Source organism: Sycon ciliatum, chromosome 1 (genome assembly GCF_964019385.1).
Source record: "Sycon ciliatum chromosome 1, ocSycCili1.1, whole genome shotgun sequence".
Taxonomy (NCBI): domain Eukaryota; kingdom Metazoa; phylum Porifera; class Calcarea; order Leucosolenida; family Sycettidae; genus Sycon; species Sycon ciliatum.
This window is the reverse complement of record NC_088643.1, coordinates 71,549,514-71,567,773: the sequence shown is the minus strand read 5'-3', so window position 1 is coordinate 71,567,773 and position 18,260 is coordinate 71,549,514. Positions and strand designations below refer to the sequence as shown.

The window sequence follows — 18,260 nt, the reverse complement described above, 5'->3', positions numbered from 1 at the left end:
TTTCAAAATTTCCCCGGGGACACCCCCAGACCCCCTCCAACCGGACCACCTACAACGGCGGTGCTACGTGTCTGATTGTTACATCATTCAATCATGGTTATGTACGCTGCCCTGGGAGGCTGTGCACATACCTTGTACAGTCAGACCTCGCATAACCGCACACATCCGTTTTCCACAAAAATATCCGGATAGGCGAGGGAACCGGATAATCGAACACACATACTGTATGTAAGCATGGCATATGCTGTACATTTGTAACCAACTATTTCCTTCCGGATGGCGAGGGATCCGGATAAACGAGGACCGGATAAGCGAGGTCTGACTGTACTGGTAGCCATGGCGATCAGTCGCCTTGGCGTAAGTATACGGAAGGATCCATGGCGTGGTCGACCTGGTCGGGGATTTCAGACACACAACCAGGACTGCACCGACCCAGCCAGTCAGAGTCAGTCAGTCACTGCCACTTGCCAGTATCACTGAGTCAGTGAGTCAGTCAGTCACCATGGTCAGGTGACCATGGTGACGGCAGCAGTATGTCTCCAGTCTCCGACTATGATACTTGATAGTATGAAGTACGATGGACTTACAAACCAGCACAAACTGAGTCTGTAACAAAGTCACAGAGTTGGCATGGCTCTCAATCACAGTGCAGTGGCTATCCGGGTCCCACAATCCTCCCGCCACGGCTGAAACGACTTGCTGCTATGACTGTAAAGCCGGCCAAATCGACAATCCGAGTGAAAATCCGCTGCACTGGACGGAGTGCTTCGCATTACCAACACGGGCAACAGGGCGGCGAAATCAATCGAAATTCCGTCGCTCGAACCATCACCATCCACAGCGGAGTTGGCGGAGTCTGTGAATGCTCAGCCAGTCTCTACTAGTACTACCTTGGTTGTGGTAACGGAACGCTTTTGCAACCATTACTACTAGCCCTAGGCTTACCTTTGCCGGCAGTCAATCAGCTGCTGCTGGAATCGGTGTCTGCCCGTTCATAAATTCAGCGAGATCGCTGGATGACCGGCTCAGCCGCTGAGAAGTGTTTCACTTCAATTGGAACATCGACGGCTAGGCTAGCCCATAGCTCCAGTCCCTGACTCTGTTACTGTATCCAATCTTGTCTCCACGCGTTTATCGTAATCCATCCAGCCGGCCGGGTACACATACAGTGGCTGTACGATCATCTAAGCGGTCATGGAAATAACCAGTGTCTACTCGAAGAAGAGGCGAGAGTTCGGACGACAATGCAAGTTCTCCGACTACACCCCACCAGCAAGCAAGGACGGTACAATCGAGCCCGACCCGTCGCTGCTGGACCAGTACGTCTTCAAGAATCCGTGCGATGCGGCGTGCCAGAGCGCACCGGAGATGTCCGAACACGAAGTAAGGACTAAGGCCTGTGTGGGCAGTAGTTGTTTTCACCGTCACCACGGGGCGGGTGATGAGGGGAAGTCATGGCCGCGTCACTGTGGTTCTTTGAAGGATAGTGTTCCCGCTCAAAGGGATACACGCATACTGACCATACCGCTACCACCTGTAACTAGACACCCTTAGCAAACAACGGTAACGCTATTTTTTACGGTACTCGTACCTTGATCACCCAAATAGCGTTGAAGCTGCAGCGTATAAACGTTATGGGGGCTGATTTATCGTTGTGACCAACGGTACGTGGTTTAGCCAAATATTGCATAGTCCGTACGCATTTCACCTTGTATCGCGTATATGGTGACAAAAATGGTTGTACAGCGCGAAATCAAAGCTATTCTCGTGGCAACAGCGTACTAAAAATAGCGTGCATCTTGCTAAAGGTCGAACCCAAATCACGGTATTTTCCCCCTTACGATAATACCGTTACAACATAACGTTGTTTGCTAAGGGTGTCTATTAGCTCCTAGTACCGTTATATGTCTAACATTATGTGTTTGACACAAGCTTTCTAGGCATACTACGGCCAAGAAAAAACAAATGTACAATCGTCGATCAAACATGTCTCGAGTCGTATAAACGTGGTCACAGTTGACTCTGGTCTGAATAGCCTAGTATTACTAGTATTACTAGTAATACTTGGAAGCGTGTTTTTATTGACCACATAAAATGATGATGCAAAGAAAGAAAAGAACACCGGAAACATAAACTCAAGAAATAATATTCGGCGCAAAAGAAGAAACACAAAGAAATAACCGCAAAGTTAAAAAAAAAAAAACAGAATAGAAAAACAAAGAAATAACCCAAAAGCGCTAAATTGCACCTAAATTATAAGAAAAAGACAGGACACTTCCGGTAATACAAACTACTCCAGCGATACAAAAAGACAGGACACTGCCGGTAATGCAAACTACTCCAGCAACACATCACAGTACTGTTGAAACTAAAAAGTTCCCATTGACAGATTAATTGACAGCAACCGACATCACGGACAAGGCAACACTAAAAAGTAGATACAATACCATGAGCTAAGTGAAACCAAGGGCTCAGAAGCGAGCAGCAGCCCGCATCTCCGCAAGGAGAGCAGCAGCCCTTCGCCGGTAGGATGTACGGGATCCCCGGAGATACGTGATCTGCCACCTGAGCAGACACATGCCGATCTTCGCCCTGATTGTTGAGATGGCAACGGCATAGCTAATGCCGCACAAGGAATCAGATGCGCCATCGTAACTGGTCATCATCCGCCTCCAGGCAGCAGAATCCAAGGCCGATGGCCCAGCAGCGCCCGACAATCGAGAAGCCAGTCTACGGATCATGGCGGGCGTGATCTTGTCATACAGTACCGGCTCAGGTGGGTCCGGGCCGCCGGGAAGAAGGATATCGGGTTGAGCATCCACTGGAGCGGGGTGCTTTTCCTTGAGGACATCAAGGACCCGGCGCCCCGGCGCCGCCTCTTCAGAGAGGTCAAGTACCCTTCCAGAGGCATTCGACTCCACATAACGGGTGGCAGTGCCCACTTTGCCATGGCTAACCATTCCGGCGAAAACAATGTCGTCTATCCCATCGGATTGCGTGGACGAGGAGCGGGTTGGTAAGTGTGCCTGCAAGCAACGGCACTCACGCAATAAGCCGTCGAAATCCCCAGTCCTCCACCGCTCCATTCGGCCTGCGAGATGCCTCCGGGTTTCTCTAGACGAGTCGGCACCCAGGGGCTTCTGGAGAAGCAAATGACAGGCCGCGACCACAGCGTACCAGGCATATCGGCGTCCAGGCAGGCCATCAGAGAAGAGGCTGATTAAACGTGTAAGCTCCCGGACAAAACTCGAGCCCTCCGCTCCAAACGGCAACATGCAGAGGTTGCGCCTCCAGCACACCACCTCATCATAAATCTTGCTGAAAATGGTAAACAACTCATCCGGCGGCAGGGACCAGGCACCATCCCCTCCAGGATCACCACCACCTGGGCCACTGGGTGCACCAGGACCACAGGAAGTCGGCTCACGCCGTGACCATAGAGAAGCAACTAGGGGAGCATGAGCAACCCCAGCAACGACATGGTCGCCACCATCCCCAGACTGCACAGGGCGACTCGCCCCCGAACATCGTGGGGGCGGCAGATCCACGCGCAAACACTCCGAAGACACCGGCGCAGGAGCAGACGCATGAGTATCTCCTGTTGTTCGATTGCGGGAAGACTGAGGCCCGGAACTTGGCACATGCCCAACCATGCCGCGGCGAGGCAGCGCAGATGCAGAGGCAGGAAGAGACACCTGAGGATCTCCTAATGCGCCATCACGGGAAGACTGATGTCCGGAACTTGGTGCAGACCCAGCCGTCACCGCCGAGGCAGAGCCCCGAGTTGCTATTGTGCGAGAGTGTGAGCCAGATGGCGGAGGAACAGAGCCCAACACATCCCGGGAACCATGGGGCACCCAGCCAGGAGGTCGAAAAGGTGGAGCGCTACACAACGATTCGTCCGCACCCACTCCAACAACTGCGGTCTGCAGATTCACGTTGCCAAAATTCGTACATTTATTATCTCTGCCAGGGTAACAGTTGCTGCAGCAGCGTCCATCCGACGCACACGAACATGACTTGCAAGTCCCAGACGCTCTGCTGCAAGCGCAGCACGGTCGACCGCTCACAGCGCGTGACCGCGACATCCCATAGACCCAGCACGGGCACACTGCATGCAAGGACTTAGCCCTAGCCTTAGGTGTAAACAGTGCGTCTACATGCAATGAGTAGTGTCACCTCGACTCGTCCCACACCAAGCATGCATCCAGAGCGCCATTGCAGGCAGTACAGGGCCAAACCACAACGTGTGCACAGCACAGCAAGCCAGCTCAAACAGGGCCCAAGGCCCGCACGCTCAAACGTGCCCAGTACGGACCAACGGCTATAATGGCCGATTCGCAGCGCAAGAAACCAGCTGGATGAAGGACTGGCGGGCTGGACGAGCCCAGAAGGAAGCAAACTACTCGAGCCAACTCCACATGTCACAAGTAAAGTACTTTGAAAAGGTTTCAAACCGACTGAATTGAACAGTGGAGTTGAAAATTAGAGAATAGCGGAGGAGCAAAAAGCCCAACCGACCAGTGTGGAAACTACTACTACTACTACAATACTAATACTAGTATTAGTATTGACAGTCAAATTTTTTCTTCAGACTTTTCCCGTTTGTCTCTTTCCCTCAAACTAGTGAAGATTTTATGACTTGGGGCTCCCCGCGTGCTAGAGTGTACGTGAAGTGTGTGGGTACAGTGAGGGCTGCGTCCCACCCGCCTGTGTGGATTCACAGGAAGTGTGAGTTACGAAGTCTGAAGAAAATGTTGAACAGTCTCTGCTGGGATGACGACTACACCATAGCTCAGTGGTTAGAGCATCGCTAGCTACAAGCGAGGGTCCCTGGTTCGAGTCCTGGTGGTGACAGTCAAATTTTTTCTTCAGACTTTTCCCGTTTGTCTCTTTCCCTCAAACTAGTGAAGATTACTAGTAATACTAGTAATACTAGTATTACTAGTAATACTAGGTATTACTAGTAATACTAGTAATACTGTGGAACGAGGCGAATGGCAATAGAATGGGCCGGGCGGGGGCGGGGGGTATAATGATGGAATGGGAACAAGGGGAAACGTCCCAGGGACACGGCTTTATTGGGAAAATGTCTGAAGAAAACATACACTGCATGCCATACACAAGCGGGTCTTCCAGCCAGTGATCTTTGCTGTGGCACCAATGCACTAGTTGTGCGGACTAACTACTATGCCGTGGTGCTGTGTTTGGATAATACTTCTCCCCAGACTAACACGGAACGTTTTGAGACTGAGAGTCACGGCATGAGTCACGTGGAGGGCGGCTGGCCAAAGGACATCAACATTCAGGAGGCTGAGCAGACCATCCGGTTTCGCAAGAAAGTCGAGAAGGACGAGGTGTACATGGGAGTCATCCAGAGACTGTGCAATGTAAGATACACAGCTATACGCACATACTCTCTGTTTCTCATTCGCTACTCACTCAGTGACGTATTCTAGCTGATGATTGTCACAAGAATACGTTCTTAGATAATAAAAGCTGTTCATTGATGATGTGTGTAGATGCATGAGTATATCGAATGTATATTTTACTAATTGTGATTTCAGAACAGAGCAACAAGGACAATTAAGGCTTGTTTGCTGCGACTTGAAGTTTCATGCTCTCGCAATCATCAGGTTAATTGTGATTTTACATGTTTGGTTCCTCATCAACTCTTCATACAAGCGCATACACTAGTATAACACACATACTCAGTGTCTGCTCCAGCGCCGGGTGAGCCGGGTAATCCACCCGGTTGGGCGGCGCTTGGACCCGGTTGAAAATATAGTGCCGGGTCACCTGTGACCCGGTTGGTACTTTACACTTTCGAACTTTGAAAGGACTGACTACATGGCTTGTACGTGTCAGATACTTCTTCTTCTTTAGTAATTTTCTAATCCCTGTTAGGGACCGGCGGATTCTGCTCGAAAAGGGGGCAGATTCTGCTCGAAAAGCAGTGAAATTGGCAGAACCATACAAACCTTATGGCGGGCAATTCCTCGAATTCTGCTCCATTTCTTTATCCACATACCAAACATGCATGATGAAACTTACCAGAGAAAGTACCGAATTCTGCCAATTTTTCTGCCGGCAGAATCCGCCGGACCCTAATCCCTGTCCTCGCTTTTCTAAATGCGGCTTATCCATTCGCCTTTATATCATTGGGCCTAGTTCCCGTTTATTGTCTGAATTAAAATAAACCAACCAACCAGTTATAACAGGTACATGTGTACCCGGCTCCGACCCAGTTGAAATGGTTGCGCCAGGTACACGTGTACCCGGCTGTCCTACAATCCTAGAGCAGACACTGATACTGTTATCACACGGGGTGACGCACAGGCACACTATTATGACCACCTACAAGTAGACCGTGGTGTAGCATGCTGCTACAACGTGTTGCACATTTTCAACACAGCAACTGAGCAGAATGCTCATGCTCCGTCACATGCATCTATTACACTTGCGTGAGTAGATTTTTTTGTTTGAAATGCATGTGCGTTATTGTGATTCCTTGTCACAGTAACTTGAAACAAAGCTGGGCCGCGGTAGAATACTAGTAATGACGAGACGGTCAGTGGAGGAGTTTTGTTCTCCAAGGGTCCATCCAGTGCATCATGATTACCATGGCCTAGCAGAGAATCTGTGTCAGACACAAACTCAACATGATTGTCATGCTTGACCATGCTAGTACATGGAAGCTTGAGAGAAGGTGAACGTCGAGTGTTGGAGCTCCGGTGGCCTTGTACATTGGTTACAAATGGGCTGTGATTTCTGTGAACTGTGACTGGTCGGTTGTCTTCTTTAGACCATGGAACATTGCATCAAGCAGAACAACTCTATTGATATCTACGAGGAGTACTTTGACGATGTGGAGGACAACGTGGCCAGTGCCATGCCCGAGGCTAAAGTTGTCAACATATTCAGGTTAGCATGAGCACTCGCAGCCAGAGCATCACCGTGGCGTGGATCTAGGGATCTGTGTGTGTGTGTGTGTGTGTGTGTGTGTGTGCATGTGTGTGTGTGCGTGTGTGTGTGTGTGTGTGCGTGTGTGTGTGTGTGTGTGTGTGTGTGTGTCTTACATTGCCATTTGCAGCCACTGGCTATGCTACTTTGTGTTGTTCGGAGGTGTTCTAGACGGGTGGAGCACACTGAGACGTTAGCCATGTTCCATTGTGTTCATTTCTTTTGTCCACACTCGCGCAGAGACCAACAGAAGCTGTCCCGGTCGGTTGCAAGCATGTGCTGGAGTCCGGACGGTGGCTCTAAGCTAGCCGCGGCCTACTCCATTCTGGACTTTCAGCGCGGTGATCCTAACATCAAGTTGGACTCTTACATCTGGGATATCTGTAAGCCAGCTCTCACTCACGGTAGACTATTGCATCTGGGGTATCTGTAAGCCAGCTCTCACTCACGGTGAACCGTTCAAGTCTCGTAGATTGGGTTGTTGTCGTCGAAGTTAACTTTTAAAAACGAGCAGGATTGCCTAACACCGAGACAGGAATGGTAGGGGACACTGGTGTGGTCACATGAATGGTGAGAAGATAGGTATGTAACATGGAAAAATGTTAGCACAAGTTATGCGATCGAGTCCACCAACTAAATCAGATGTTGAAGAGTCATAACAGTTTTCCTGGGCTCATCCGGCATCTGAGATAGGTATTGGAAGGAGATTTGTTTACTGGTCAGCAATGACAAGATCTATGCACAAAACCATGATATTATCACCATGCTGGATACGAGCCCCAAGGAAACCAAATGTGTAATCTTAGATCACGGAAGTAATTAGTTACAGCCTACAATATCAAAAGCTAGTGACAGAAGGCAATGCCCTGGTCTGTTCTCTGATTGTGCCTGTTGGCTGCTTGTTTCAAGCTACTCAGCATGTCCGACTCAGCATGTCCGGACTATCAATGTGCTAGTTACTCAGCATGTCCGGACTATCAATGTGCTAGTTACTCAGGTAACACTTTAGACTGCCACTGGCTGATCTCCCACTAGGACAGAGATTCCAGTATCACCATGTGTCTGTTCTCGGTGTCATGGCTACCCTGCAGCCAATCCAAACCGCCCTGACATGTCACTGAAGCCGTCCTCGCCAATAGTCAGTTTGGAGTACAGCCCAAAGGATGCCCACACTGTCATTGCTGGCCTCTACAACGGACAAGTCGGTAAGTTAGGCGGCCTGGCAACTGAGTGACTAGTGACTACACATATGCCTTAAGCCCATAGTCTAGGATTCCTTGAAAGGATAATGGACAATAGCCGATTGTTGCACGGAAGTTGAAACATGTACAGTGGTGTGATGGTCTGCTATCATGATCCGAGTGTGGCTCTTGTGACTGTGTCATTGAATTTACACCTCAACAATATTTCCCTATTGACATATCAATTCTTCATTCACACATTATCGCACTTTGTTCACGTGACGTCAGTCCATCCTGTCTGGGCATTCTTTGCTAGTGATTTCCAGGTCGGGGTTTCTCTTCTGCTTACATCGGCTACTGACAACACTGCACATGCTTGTGCTGTGTGTTATTTCAGCTTTCTGGGATCTTCGCAAAGGTTCCCAGCCCGTTGACACGTCGGCTATAGAGCACAGCCACACCGATGCCGTCCGCAGAGTCGTCTACCTCTCCGCGAAGTCAGGTAAGGCCTCACTGAGTGGGTCATCGACTTCTCCTGGATGGACCATGGAACAACTGGTGACGACTTACAGGTGCTTTTGGAAAGGAGTCAACGGCTTGATATGGTGGTGCACATCCATCTTGGATACTACTCTGCATCAATGATGATTGATGACAAGCACCTGCTAATCAGGATGAATTCCACTCCACTTGGCCTTCATAGTACGCATGCTGAGAGTGCTGAGTGCACTGTGAACTGCGACACTCTAACGGCACATTCAATGACAGTTTCCCTGTGCAGCTACTCGTGTTTCTGTACCAGTATTAATATTATATGTTGCTGCGTAGGAGCCTCTTCAAGTCATTCTTCTACTATAGTATTCATTGTTCAAGGGTGTATTCGTTTGAAAGGAGAAGACTGGGAAGAATCTGGACTGTCGTTCCCTTCCCCCGGATACTCCCATGGTACTGCAACAGAGTTAGAGTACAACATCTGAAACCTTTCTTGGTAGATCCGACTGTATTACAGAGTACTGAAAACTGCAGTCTTCTTGATGAGCTAGCTGTTGATCCAGCTTGAAGTAGGCTTCTACGAGTGCAGAGGTAGATATTGAGATTCCAAATCCATATTAATCTGCTTGTATGCAGGCTCTGAGTTCTTCAGCACCTCTACTGATGGCCGTGTCCTGTGGTGGGATATCCGAAAGCTGAGTGAGCCGTACGAGTCACTGGACATTCTGGCAAGCAAGGCGGGTAAAGAGACAATTGGAGGAACTGCTCTGGAGTTTGAGTCCACAATGGTAAGGGTTTAATTAAAAAAGAGTTTTTCTTCTTTTCCAGATAATAATAATAATAACAATAATAAGGACAGTTCGCATATCACTCATTGCATGAGGTCAACGCATCTGTTGACAATTTCGAGCCAAGCAGCTCTATCAGAAGCAGATTGCACAGCATCCAGAAGCGACAGATTAATGCATTGTAAGTCTTTCTTGACAACGTCGATCCATCTCAGACGTGGTCGTCCTCGGGGTCGTCGTATGTCTGTTGTGTTGATTGACATTAGGAGGGCTTGGAAAGAGGACGATTCTTCGCCTTCCCTCACTACATGGCCGAACCACAGCAGTCTCCGTTGCCTGCAGACTTGGGATAGTGGGGTCTGCTCGGTTCTGGCATACATAGATAATGTGGATGAAAAATGGCGATTTTTAAAGATTTCCTAAGCAATGCAATGCAGACAACTCTAAGCAACTGTGTGCAGTTTATCATTATGTAAGAATAATGGGCTCCGCATGTTCAGCATCTGTTACTTGATCAGCTCTTCCAGTGAGTTGTTATGCATGCCTTATTGATGATTGCAGGATATGGCCGGTGCTGTGTGTTTGGCATTGTGGTGCACAGTGATGATTGAGAGCCGGTATGGTCTTTGCTTTACGGCTGATGATATTATCACGTGTTCACTCCTATTCTGGGCGAAGAAAGTTGCGTGCGTGTGTGTGTGCATGTGTGTGTGTGTGTGCATGTGTGTGTGTGTGTGTGTGTGTGTCTGTGTGCATGTGTGTGTGTGTGTGTGTGCCTGTGTGTGTGTGTGTGTGTGTGTGTGTGTGCGCACATGAGTGTATGCACGGGCACGTGTGTATGTGCGTGTGTGTATGTGTATGTAACGATGTGTGTTTATATTTGCACATGCTATAATATATTTACATGTTCGGTGCACACATGCAGCCTACAAAGTTCATGGTGGGTACAGAGCAGGGCTCCATCATCACATGCAACCGGAAGGGCAAGACGCCGGCTGACAAGATTGCTGGTTACTTTTACGGACATTATGGACCAGTCTACACCGTACAGGTATGTGGCATTGGGCGTAGGGATGTGGGGTCCACTACTTTCCGGTAATAGTGTGCCTTTGCCAACTTTGTGTTCTGCAGAACACCAGGAAAACTGTCTGTTGTTCCGTAATTTTATCTTTAACCCTTTAACCCACGTCGGTTGTCAGGTTTCTTCCCAGACGGTGGTATCTTTTAAATGAAACTCACTCAGTGATGTTTTCTTCTTCTTGCAGAGAAACCCGTTTGTACCGAAGAACTTCCTCAGCATTGGAGACTGGACATGTCGGGTAAGCCATTGGCATTGGTATACCGGCATTGCGGGATGAAATGCTTGGTGGAAAGAAGTGTAGTCTACCTGCTTGCAGAGGAATAAAAGCCTATTAGGACCGATTTGTGCATGTCTGATGTGGTATTTACCCATGCCCCGCCGATTACTCAATATATTTGTGCAGAGTCCACTTTAGCCATCCGTTACAACCCAGCATACATACTCACAACACTCTCCTAGCCATCTCCAGGCTACACCAATCACTCTCCAGGCTACAGCAATCACTCTCCAGGCTCAGTACACCAATCACTCTCCAGGCTACAGCAATCACTCTCCAGGCTCAGTACACCAATCACTCTCCAGGCTACAGCAATCACTCTCCAGGCTCAGTACACCAATCACTCTCCAGGCTACAGCAATCACTCCCCAGGCTACACCAATCACTGAAACGGAGAATAAAGTCATCTGAGTTTTTGGGCAATTCAGTTTCATCGAACCCACCGGGCCAGGTTAAAAACTTGCAAGCTTAGCTGCAAGCTTAGATTTAGCCTGGCGATGCTTGCTTTGCTTTGTACCATGGCAGCAAGGCAGTTAGTGCAGCTCCTTTTTATGGTGAGACAGCCTGAGTGTAAACAGTCAACTAGGGTGTTTTTTTTCCCGTTGCCCTACAGATGTGGTCTGAAGACATCAAAGAAACTTCCATCCTGTGGACAAGGTAAGGCACAGTGTTCCTAGTTTTCCAAAGTGGTGGTCACGGGTACGGTCACTTTATGAATCAGTAAGTAGACCGTCTATGAAGGCATGCAGTTGTCGGATGATTGCCTCGTGCGTGAAAATTGGAGTTGCAATCCAATCTTCCTCTTCTTGTTGTATGAAGGCATGAGCGTGGAATGAGTGGAGCACTACGTGGAATGATTGTAGCACTACGTGGAATGATTGTAGCGCTACGTGGAATGAATGGAGCAATACGTGGAATGATTGGAGCACTACGTGGTGCTAGAAGAAGGTCTAGAAGCATAACCATTTATCATTTCGGTCACGGTTTGATGTTTTGCTTGAATGTACTGTAATTCATGTACAGCTTCTAAAAGCCAACCTCGTTGGGATACGAGTACTGGTTGTGATGTAAATTCTGCCATGGTTGATCAGACTAGACTTCACCCCCACCCCCTACCTACCTAACTTCGCTCCCAGATATTTTTGGGCATTATCTAGAGTGGCCGCTAGTCAGTAACAGACCTAGCTAATTTAGCTTTGTTAAAAGCCTCCTACATTTCCTGCCTTGTGGGAAACTATTACAACAGCTGTGCATGCTTCCTACACCACACGCTGCCCGTGCGCCTGCAGAAGCGACGAGTCCTTCCTGTCGGATGGTTGCTGGAGTCCCACTCGGCCAGCTGTGTTCTTCACCGCCAAGCAGAATGGATATCTGGACACGTGGGACTTGCTACAGAACCAAGCAGCACCCACACTCACAACACAGGTAAGGACAGTATGGTGAACTCTCTGCTCCAACACACAATTATCACATGCTTGCCTGCCGAAGGTTTCGCCGTTAGCCCAGGGACTGGGTTGTCTGCAGGAATGGACAATCAATCCCAGAGGAAGCAATAGCCCTTGGACCTTCCTGTCCAACCCAGTCTCTGCTATTATCTTATAATATTGAACGCACAACCTCAAAGCAAGACATGTAACGGTTACCCTGTGCAGGCACGAGGTATGGTGGTGCACTACGGTAGAGCATGGTCACGATGTGTTTCATGAACAGACTGTAGTCAGACAGATGTACACGTGCAATCCATGAGATCAAAAGGTAATGAATGGAACCCCGGCTATGCCACCAGTACTGTTTGCAGGAGCTGCCATCCCGGAGGAGCGGGATATTAAGCTGCTTGGTGTCACCTTTGATACCCAGCTGTCCTTCTCAACCGGGGGGTTACCCACCTCCACTCCATTGCGACTAAGGCTGCCCAGCGGCTCCACTTCCTTGCCAAGCCGGTTGCCCCCCCCCCCTCCTAGACGCCAGAGTTCGCACAACCGTGTACAAGGGGTTTATCCGCCCTCTCATACTTGTAGAGTACTGCACCTTGGTGTGGATGGGCTCCAGTGCCTCCCGCTTGGACAAGATGCAGCACAGGGCGCTAAAAATCACCGGCCCAGGAGTTTGGCTTCCCAGCCTGCAGCACCGCAGAATGGTTGCATCTCTGTCGCTCCTTTTCAAGGTATCATATCTTCCCCAGACGAATCCGCTTAAGGCCATGCTACCAGCCCCAGCCAAACCACGCCCTCCGCACAGACCATCGATCAGGCTGGCTACAAAGACCGCTCAGCAACACCCGGACTAGCTTTGAAAGTCAACACTCCCGGCACGAACACGAAGCAGCCTCCGCAATGGGTTCCCCGATTGCCGGTGCCATCCCAACATGAAACAGCCTGCCAGGACACGTCTTGCGAACCGCACCGCACCCACGACAGCTGCAGTCCTTCAAGGAAAGGTGCCATAGTTACCTGCTGTGCCTTGACTGGCAGCGAGCAACTGACGCTCTTTGATTTTCCTAGTGTCCCAAATTTGCTATGATCAACTCATTTGCACGGCGGGGATCTTGTCTGTATGAAATTGTCATGTGAGATTACACGCTATACTGACCTTCCTAGCTTAAGTTCTGATTTCCACCCATTTCCCCTTTCCAACATACCTTTTAATCTTTACCCTTCTGCAGTGGATGTGTGGGCGCAGCACTTCCGTATACATGTCTTGCTCTTGTCTTGTTTTCCCTCTCTCTTATGCCCTTCTCTATTTTTCTTGTCGCGCTTTGTCTGTGCCTGAGACGCCGAGACCACCAAGGAAGGCTGAGTAGTAGGGCTCCGCCGCCACTTTCCACATGCATTCGGGAGCATAGTGGACTTAGTAAAAAAATCAACTGCCGAACCCAGACCAGTGCCCGCAATTCATAAAACATACCTGATTCCCTGTACTGATAGTCGTATATGATTTTGCTTCCATCTTGTGCTCTCTAGATCTGCAACAGTGCTCTAACAAGTGTCCGCGTACAGGACCAAGGAGAGCTAATGGTATGCGGCGCAAAGAACGGCTCAATCACGCTGGTCGAGCTCTCCGAAAGCCTGCGCACGGCTGTAAACAATGAGAAGAGTGCGTTCACAGCAGTAAGGGAACAGTGTCTGCAAGTGTTTTGTTTTTAAATACTCTGTGTGAAGCCATGCCTGCTCACACAGAAGGCTGCATGTGACTTACAAAACATGTACAGGTAGAGATATGTTATAGCGGTGGTGTTTGAAGAAGTGTGATTTGATCGCTATAGACGGCTATCATTACATGCGATTGGACCGGCCTGGTAGTACTTCAACGTATGTACATGCAAGTGATAACTTCACCCGCACGACGTAGTCATGATGACATACACACGACGTAGTCATGATGACATACACACGACGTAGTCATGATGACATACACACGACGTAGTCATGATGACATACACAAACAGACGTACTGTCTGTACACAATCATGGGCATGGTATTAGATAAACCTTGTCAGTTTGTTCAAACATGTTCAGTGTTGGTTGACAGCATGGAACAAGGTGGAGGACACCGTGTTCGGAAACAGACTGCCTTTCTGCAACCATCCACGGTTGGTAGAGCGTCGGTCTGTTGAGACCATCTGAACCGTACGGGTCCACTCGAAGGGCAAAGAAATCAGCTAGAGGTACTTCGAAGTAGATCTTTATCGACGGACCAAGCTTTAGTTTGTGGCCTCCTGCTTAGCTGCATTTGCAGCTAAGGTCGACGTCTTCACCAGAGTTTGAGGCAGACCCTTGAGCACTCAACAAGACACTGAACAAGCCGTGACGCGCGTTCAAATTCAGGTCATGGGAGAAACTTCGTTTTCGAGCGATCCATGCCTCCAGGTGGCATGGCAGGCGATGACGGCAAACTAGCATTTTTCAAGTACACTGTAACCATGGTACCGACCTCCCAGTGGAACAGGGTACTACTACTACTAGTAAACAGTTCCGCACCTTCTTTCCTTGGCAAGCGCTTCGCTGATTTTGTTGGTGTTTTCAGAGCGGCTACATTCTCAGCAACATGCGCCATACGTAACGCAATTTAGGAATTTGAGAACACGTTGTTCTTGCCATCATCAACTTCAGCATTTCGAATTCAGGAGAGATACCAGGACTCCTATACCCGAGCGTGCAGTCTTGATAAATGCCCACGCGAACGATGTGGGACGGCACGACTCGTTGAACTCCAGATAAAAGGAAGGGTCGCACCAATGTTCGAATACAGAAAACAGCGATTCCGAAAGTCTGACTAAGATGAGCAAGTCACAAACATTGCGATGTGCATAGCGACAATAAACACTTCTTGGCGCGCTTTGTCTGTGCAGACGCCGAGACCACCAAGGTCGGCTGAGCAGCAGGGCTCCGCCACCACTTTCCGCATTCCTTTGGGAGCATAGTGGACTTTGCAAAAAAACCCAAAAAACCCATGGTTAGCATTTTACCGTTCACGCTAAATCCAACGGTACTCGTACCCAATACCCAAAATACCGTTGGTTTGGTAGCGTTTCAACGATAGAAAGCTCTGTTTAGCAGGAGAACGAAACGTTAAGATTCCAACTAGGGTTACGTCACAAGTCAATCTCTGCGTCCGAATCCGAAATGCTAACCATGTCTTGAAAACACACAAAAACGGTCCAGGTCGACGGTCGACGTTAGCGTGAACGGTAAGATGCTAACCATGTCTATTACTTCGACCCGTCGCCCTGTACCGTTTTTTGTGTGTTTTCATGGTTAGCATTTCGGATTCTGACGCAACGATCGACTTGTGACGTAACCCTAGTTGGAATCTTACCGTTCCGTTCTCCCGCTAAACACTAACAGAGCTTTCTATCGTCGAAACGATACCACACCAACGGTATTTTGGGTGTTGGGTACGAGTACCGTTGAATTTAGCGTGAACGGTAAAATGCTAACCAGGCCAAACTAAAAAAGGTGTGTGGTTCGACTAACATGGACATTTTTTTTACGGGCGGGCGGGCGGATTTTTTTTTTAAAATATATTTTTTAGTACATGTAAATACACTGTACTGCCTTTAGACACCCAGTACATCGGCATTATTACGCAGTGTTATGCCATACATGTTGTATAAAGGGATCACCTTAATCTGGAACGAGGCAATCCCTCTCAACCGGACGGTCACTTCAAAATAAGTCTCGCCAGTCTGCCGGTGGTCGTATCGAGTAGACTCTACTGCCAGCACAAGGCAGCAGTCGTACCACTCACTGCACTGCACTGCAGTACAACTACAAGTCAAGTCCAAAAGGAGCCGCCTGCGTCCGCAGACTCACGCTGCACAGCACGTAGACGTGGACGTGTTCAGTCCACGTACGTCAGTCACACGACAGCCCGCCGAAAAAAAAGTTACGGTCGGGCTGAAAAATGTACGGTTGGTCGGGTGAGTCGAACCACAGACTTTTTTCAGTGTGGCCCCATGTCCAATTTCAATGACGCGGCGGAGGAACTACTACCTACAGACAATATTTGTTTACCAAAATGATGTCATTTAAATTTCAGACAACTCACACACATAATAATTATTATAGTTCAAGACAAAAGTTAGTGCTTGCTGTGTATGCCGATCCCGAGACACTTGGTCGGGGGAGTCCACTGCATCTCACCAGCGCAGCTCATGTAGCGCTTACACACCCATTGTTGTTTTTGTTTTGTCATTTGAATTTCAGACAACTCACACACATAATTATAGTTCAAGACAAAAGTTATTCGTCACAGTGTACTGAAATCATTTCTGGATTTCTTTCCCATGCCCGGTCACAGATCATGGAACGTGAAACACGTCGAGAGAAGATCTTGGAGGGCCGACAGCGCGAACTAAAGTTAAAAGAGAAACAGGCCAGAGCCCCACCTCCCGAAGTGTAAGCTGAACACTAATGACACACACACACACACACACACACACACACACACACACACACACACACACACACACACACACACACACAAAAGGGGGGAGACGGAGAGAGATAAATAGAAGTAAGAGAAAGAGAGAGGCCAGGTTTCGATCACAAAGTCACCCCATCATGAACTTCCTCATAAAGCAAATATCCGTGAGTGCAAAGCAAAGTGCTTGTCATCCATACTTTTCAAATGTGATAAATTCCCATTACCGACATACATAAGTATCGGAGATGATTGCTATTGTACTGGCAATGCAACAAAAAAAAGTACACAAGCAGATCACCAGATGACAGCCAATGCGATGCTTACACAAGCCAGGTACAATACCTATGCCGGCTATGGTATAAGCAGGCGCCTGTGCTGGTGCCCTTCAAGGGGGGGGGGTTCCAGGGGGCCTCCCCGGGAAATTGTTCAAAAAATGAAGCAAAATCCTACATTTTGAGCGAAAAAAGGGGGGGGGGTTCCGGGCACCCAGGAACCCATACGGGGCACGCGCCTGGGTATAAGCGACACTACCTGGGTAAAAGCGACGACACTATTTGGAGCAAACTTGTATTGTACACATGTACCCTAGCCTTGGTGGAGTAGGGCGAGGTGACTGTGTGGAATAGAATTATATGCTTTGCATGTTGCTCGTAGGCTATTGAACTTCTGCACATAATGAAGTGCTGTAGCTATTGAAGGTTAGGACCTACATCATGGATTGCGTGTAGCTTTTATGCCAGTGGATCTACTGTTTAAAGCGCCAAAATTGCAGTATTTTGAAAATGAGTGCCATCAACACATGCAGCTCAATCCCCTGACAATATCCTTTGGATCCTTGTGTTTTTTTCTGGATATGTTTACACTTCTAAAGTGAAGCAGGTGAAGGAGATGGAGATGAAGACCCAGTTGCCAAGGCTGAGGCCGATTTCTTCCACAGTATGAAGAGCGATCTAGATGACCTGCGCAAGAGGAGGGCAAAGCGCAGGGGTGGTGGTGACAAACCTGAGGAGGCGACAAGCAAGACGGAAACATCCACGTCCCTCTCGGCGCCCACAGGTGATGATGTGTCGCAGAAAATAGAGGCCCTTGCTGCTAAGGATGGCGGTGGCGCGGAGACCAGCTCCGAGGATTCATCAGCAAAGCCAGCAGCAGTGGATGCTTAACTAAGAACTGAAGAAGCAAGTGTCAGTTTAATTTGTGGCGTTACGGATAGCGGTAGCTGTCTATTGTCAGTGCAGTATGGATCTGCACTCTGCTGCACTGCACTGCACTGCACTGCACTGCTGCACTGCACTGCACTGCTGCACTGCACTGCTGCACTGCTGCACTGCACTGCACTGCACTGCTGCACTGCACTGCACTGCCGCAGTGCACTGCTGCACTGCACTGCAGTGCAGTGCAGCAGTGCAGCAGTGCACTGCGGCAGTGCAGTGCAGCAGTGCAGTGCAGTGCACTGCTGCACTGCACTGCACTGGACTGGGTATACTTGTAGTAACTGTACAGGGAGGAAGGAGGTCTTGAGAATGATAGAAGGAGGTCTTGAGAATGATAGA

At 48.9% G+C, this 18,260-nt stretch overlaps 1 protein-coding gene across 1 annotated transcript; it reads left to right on the top strand.

Moving 5' to 3' along the window:
• The first annotated feature begins 660 nt into the window (after positions 1-660).
• LOC135805261 (dynein intermediate chain 3, ciliary-like) lies at positions 661-17,901 on the top strand. The gene is made up of 14 exons (XM_065319273.1): positions 661-1,383; positions 5,229-5,390; positions 6,806-6,924; positions 7,204-7,346; positions 8,055-8,168; positions 8,542-8,646; positions 9,273-9,424; positions 10,350-10,475; positions 10,690-10,743; positions 11,396-11,439; positions 12,072-12,207; positions 13,743-13,889; positions 16,582-16,679; positions 17,579-17,901. Exons 1-14 carry the CDS (start codon positions 1,195-1,197, stop codon positions 17,868-17,870), a joined length of 1,881 nt encoding a protein of 626 aa, XP_065175345.1. The 5' UTR covers positions 661-1,194; the 3' UTR covers positions 17,871-17,901.
• The last annotated feature ends 359 nt before the right edge of the window (positions 17,902-18,260 follow it).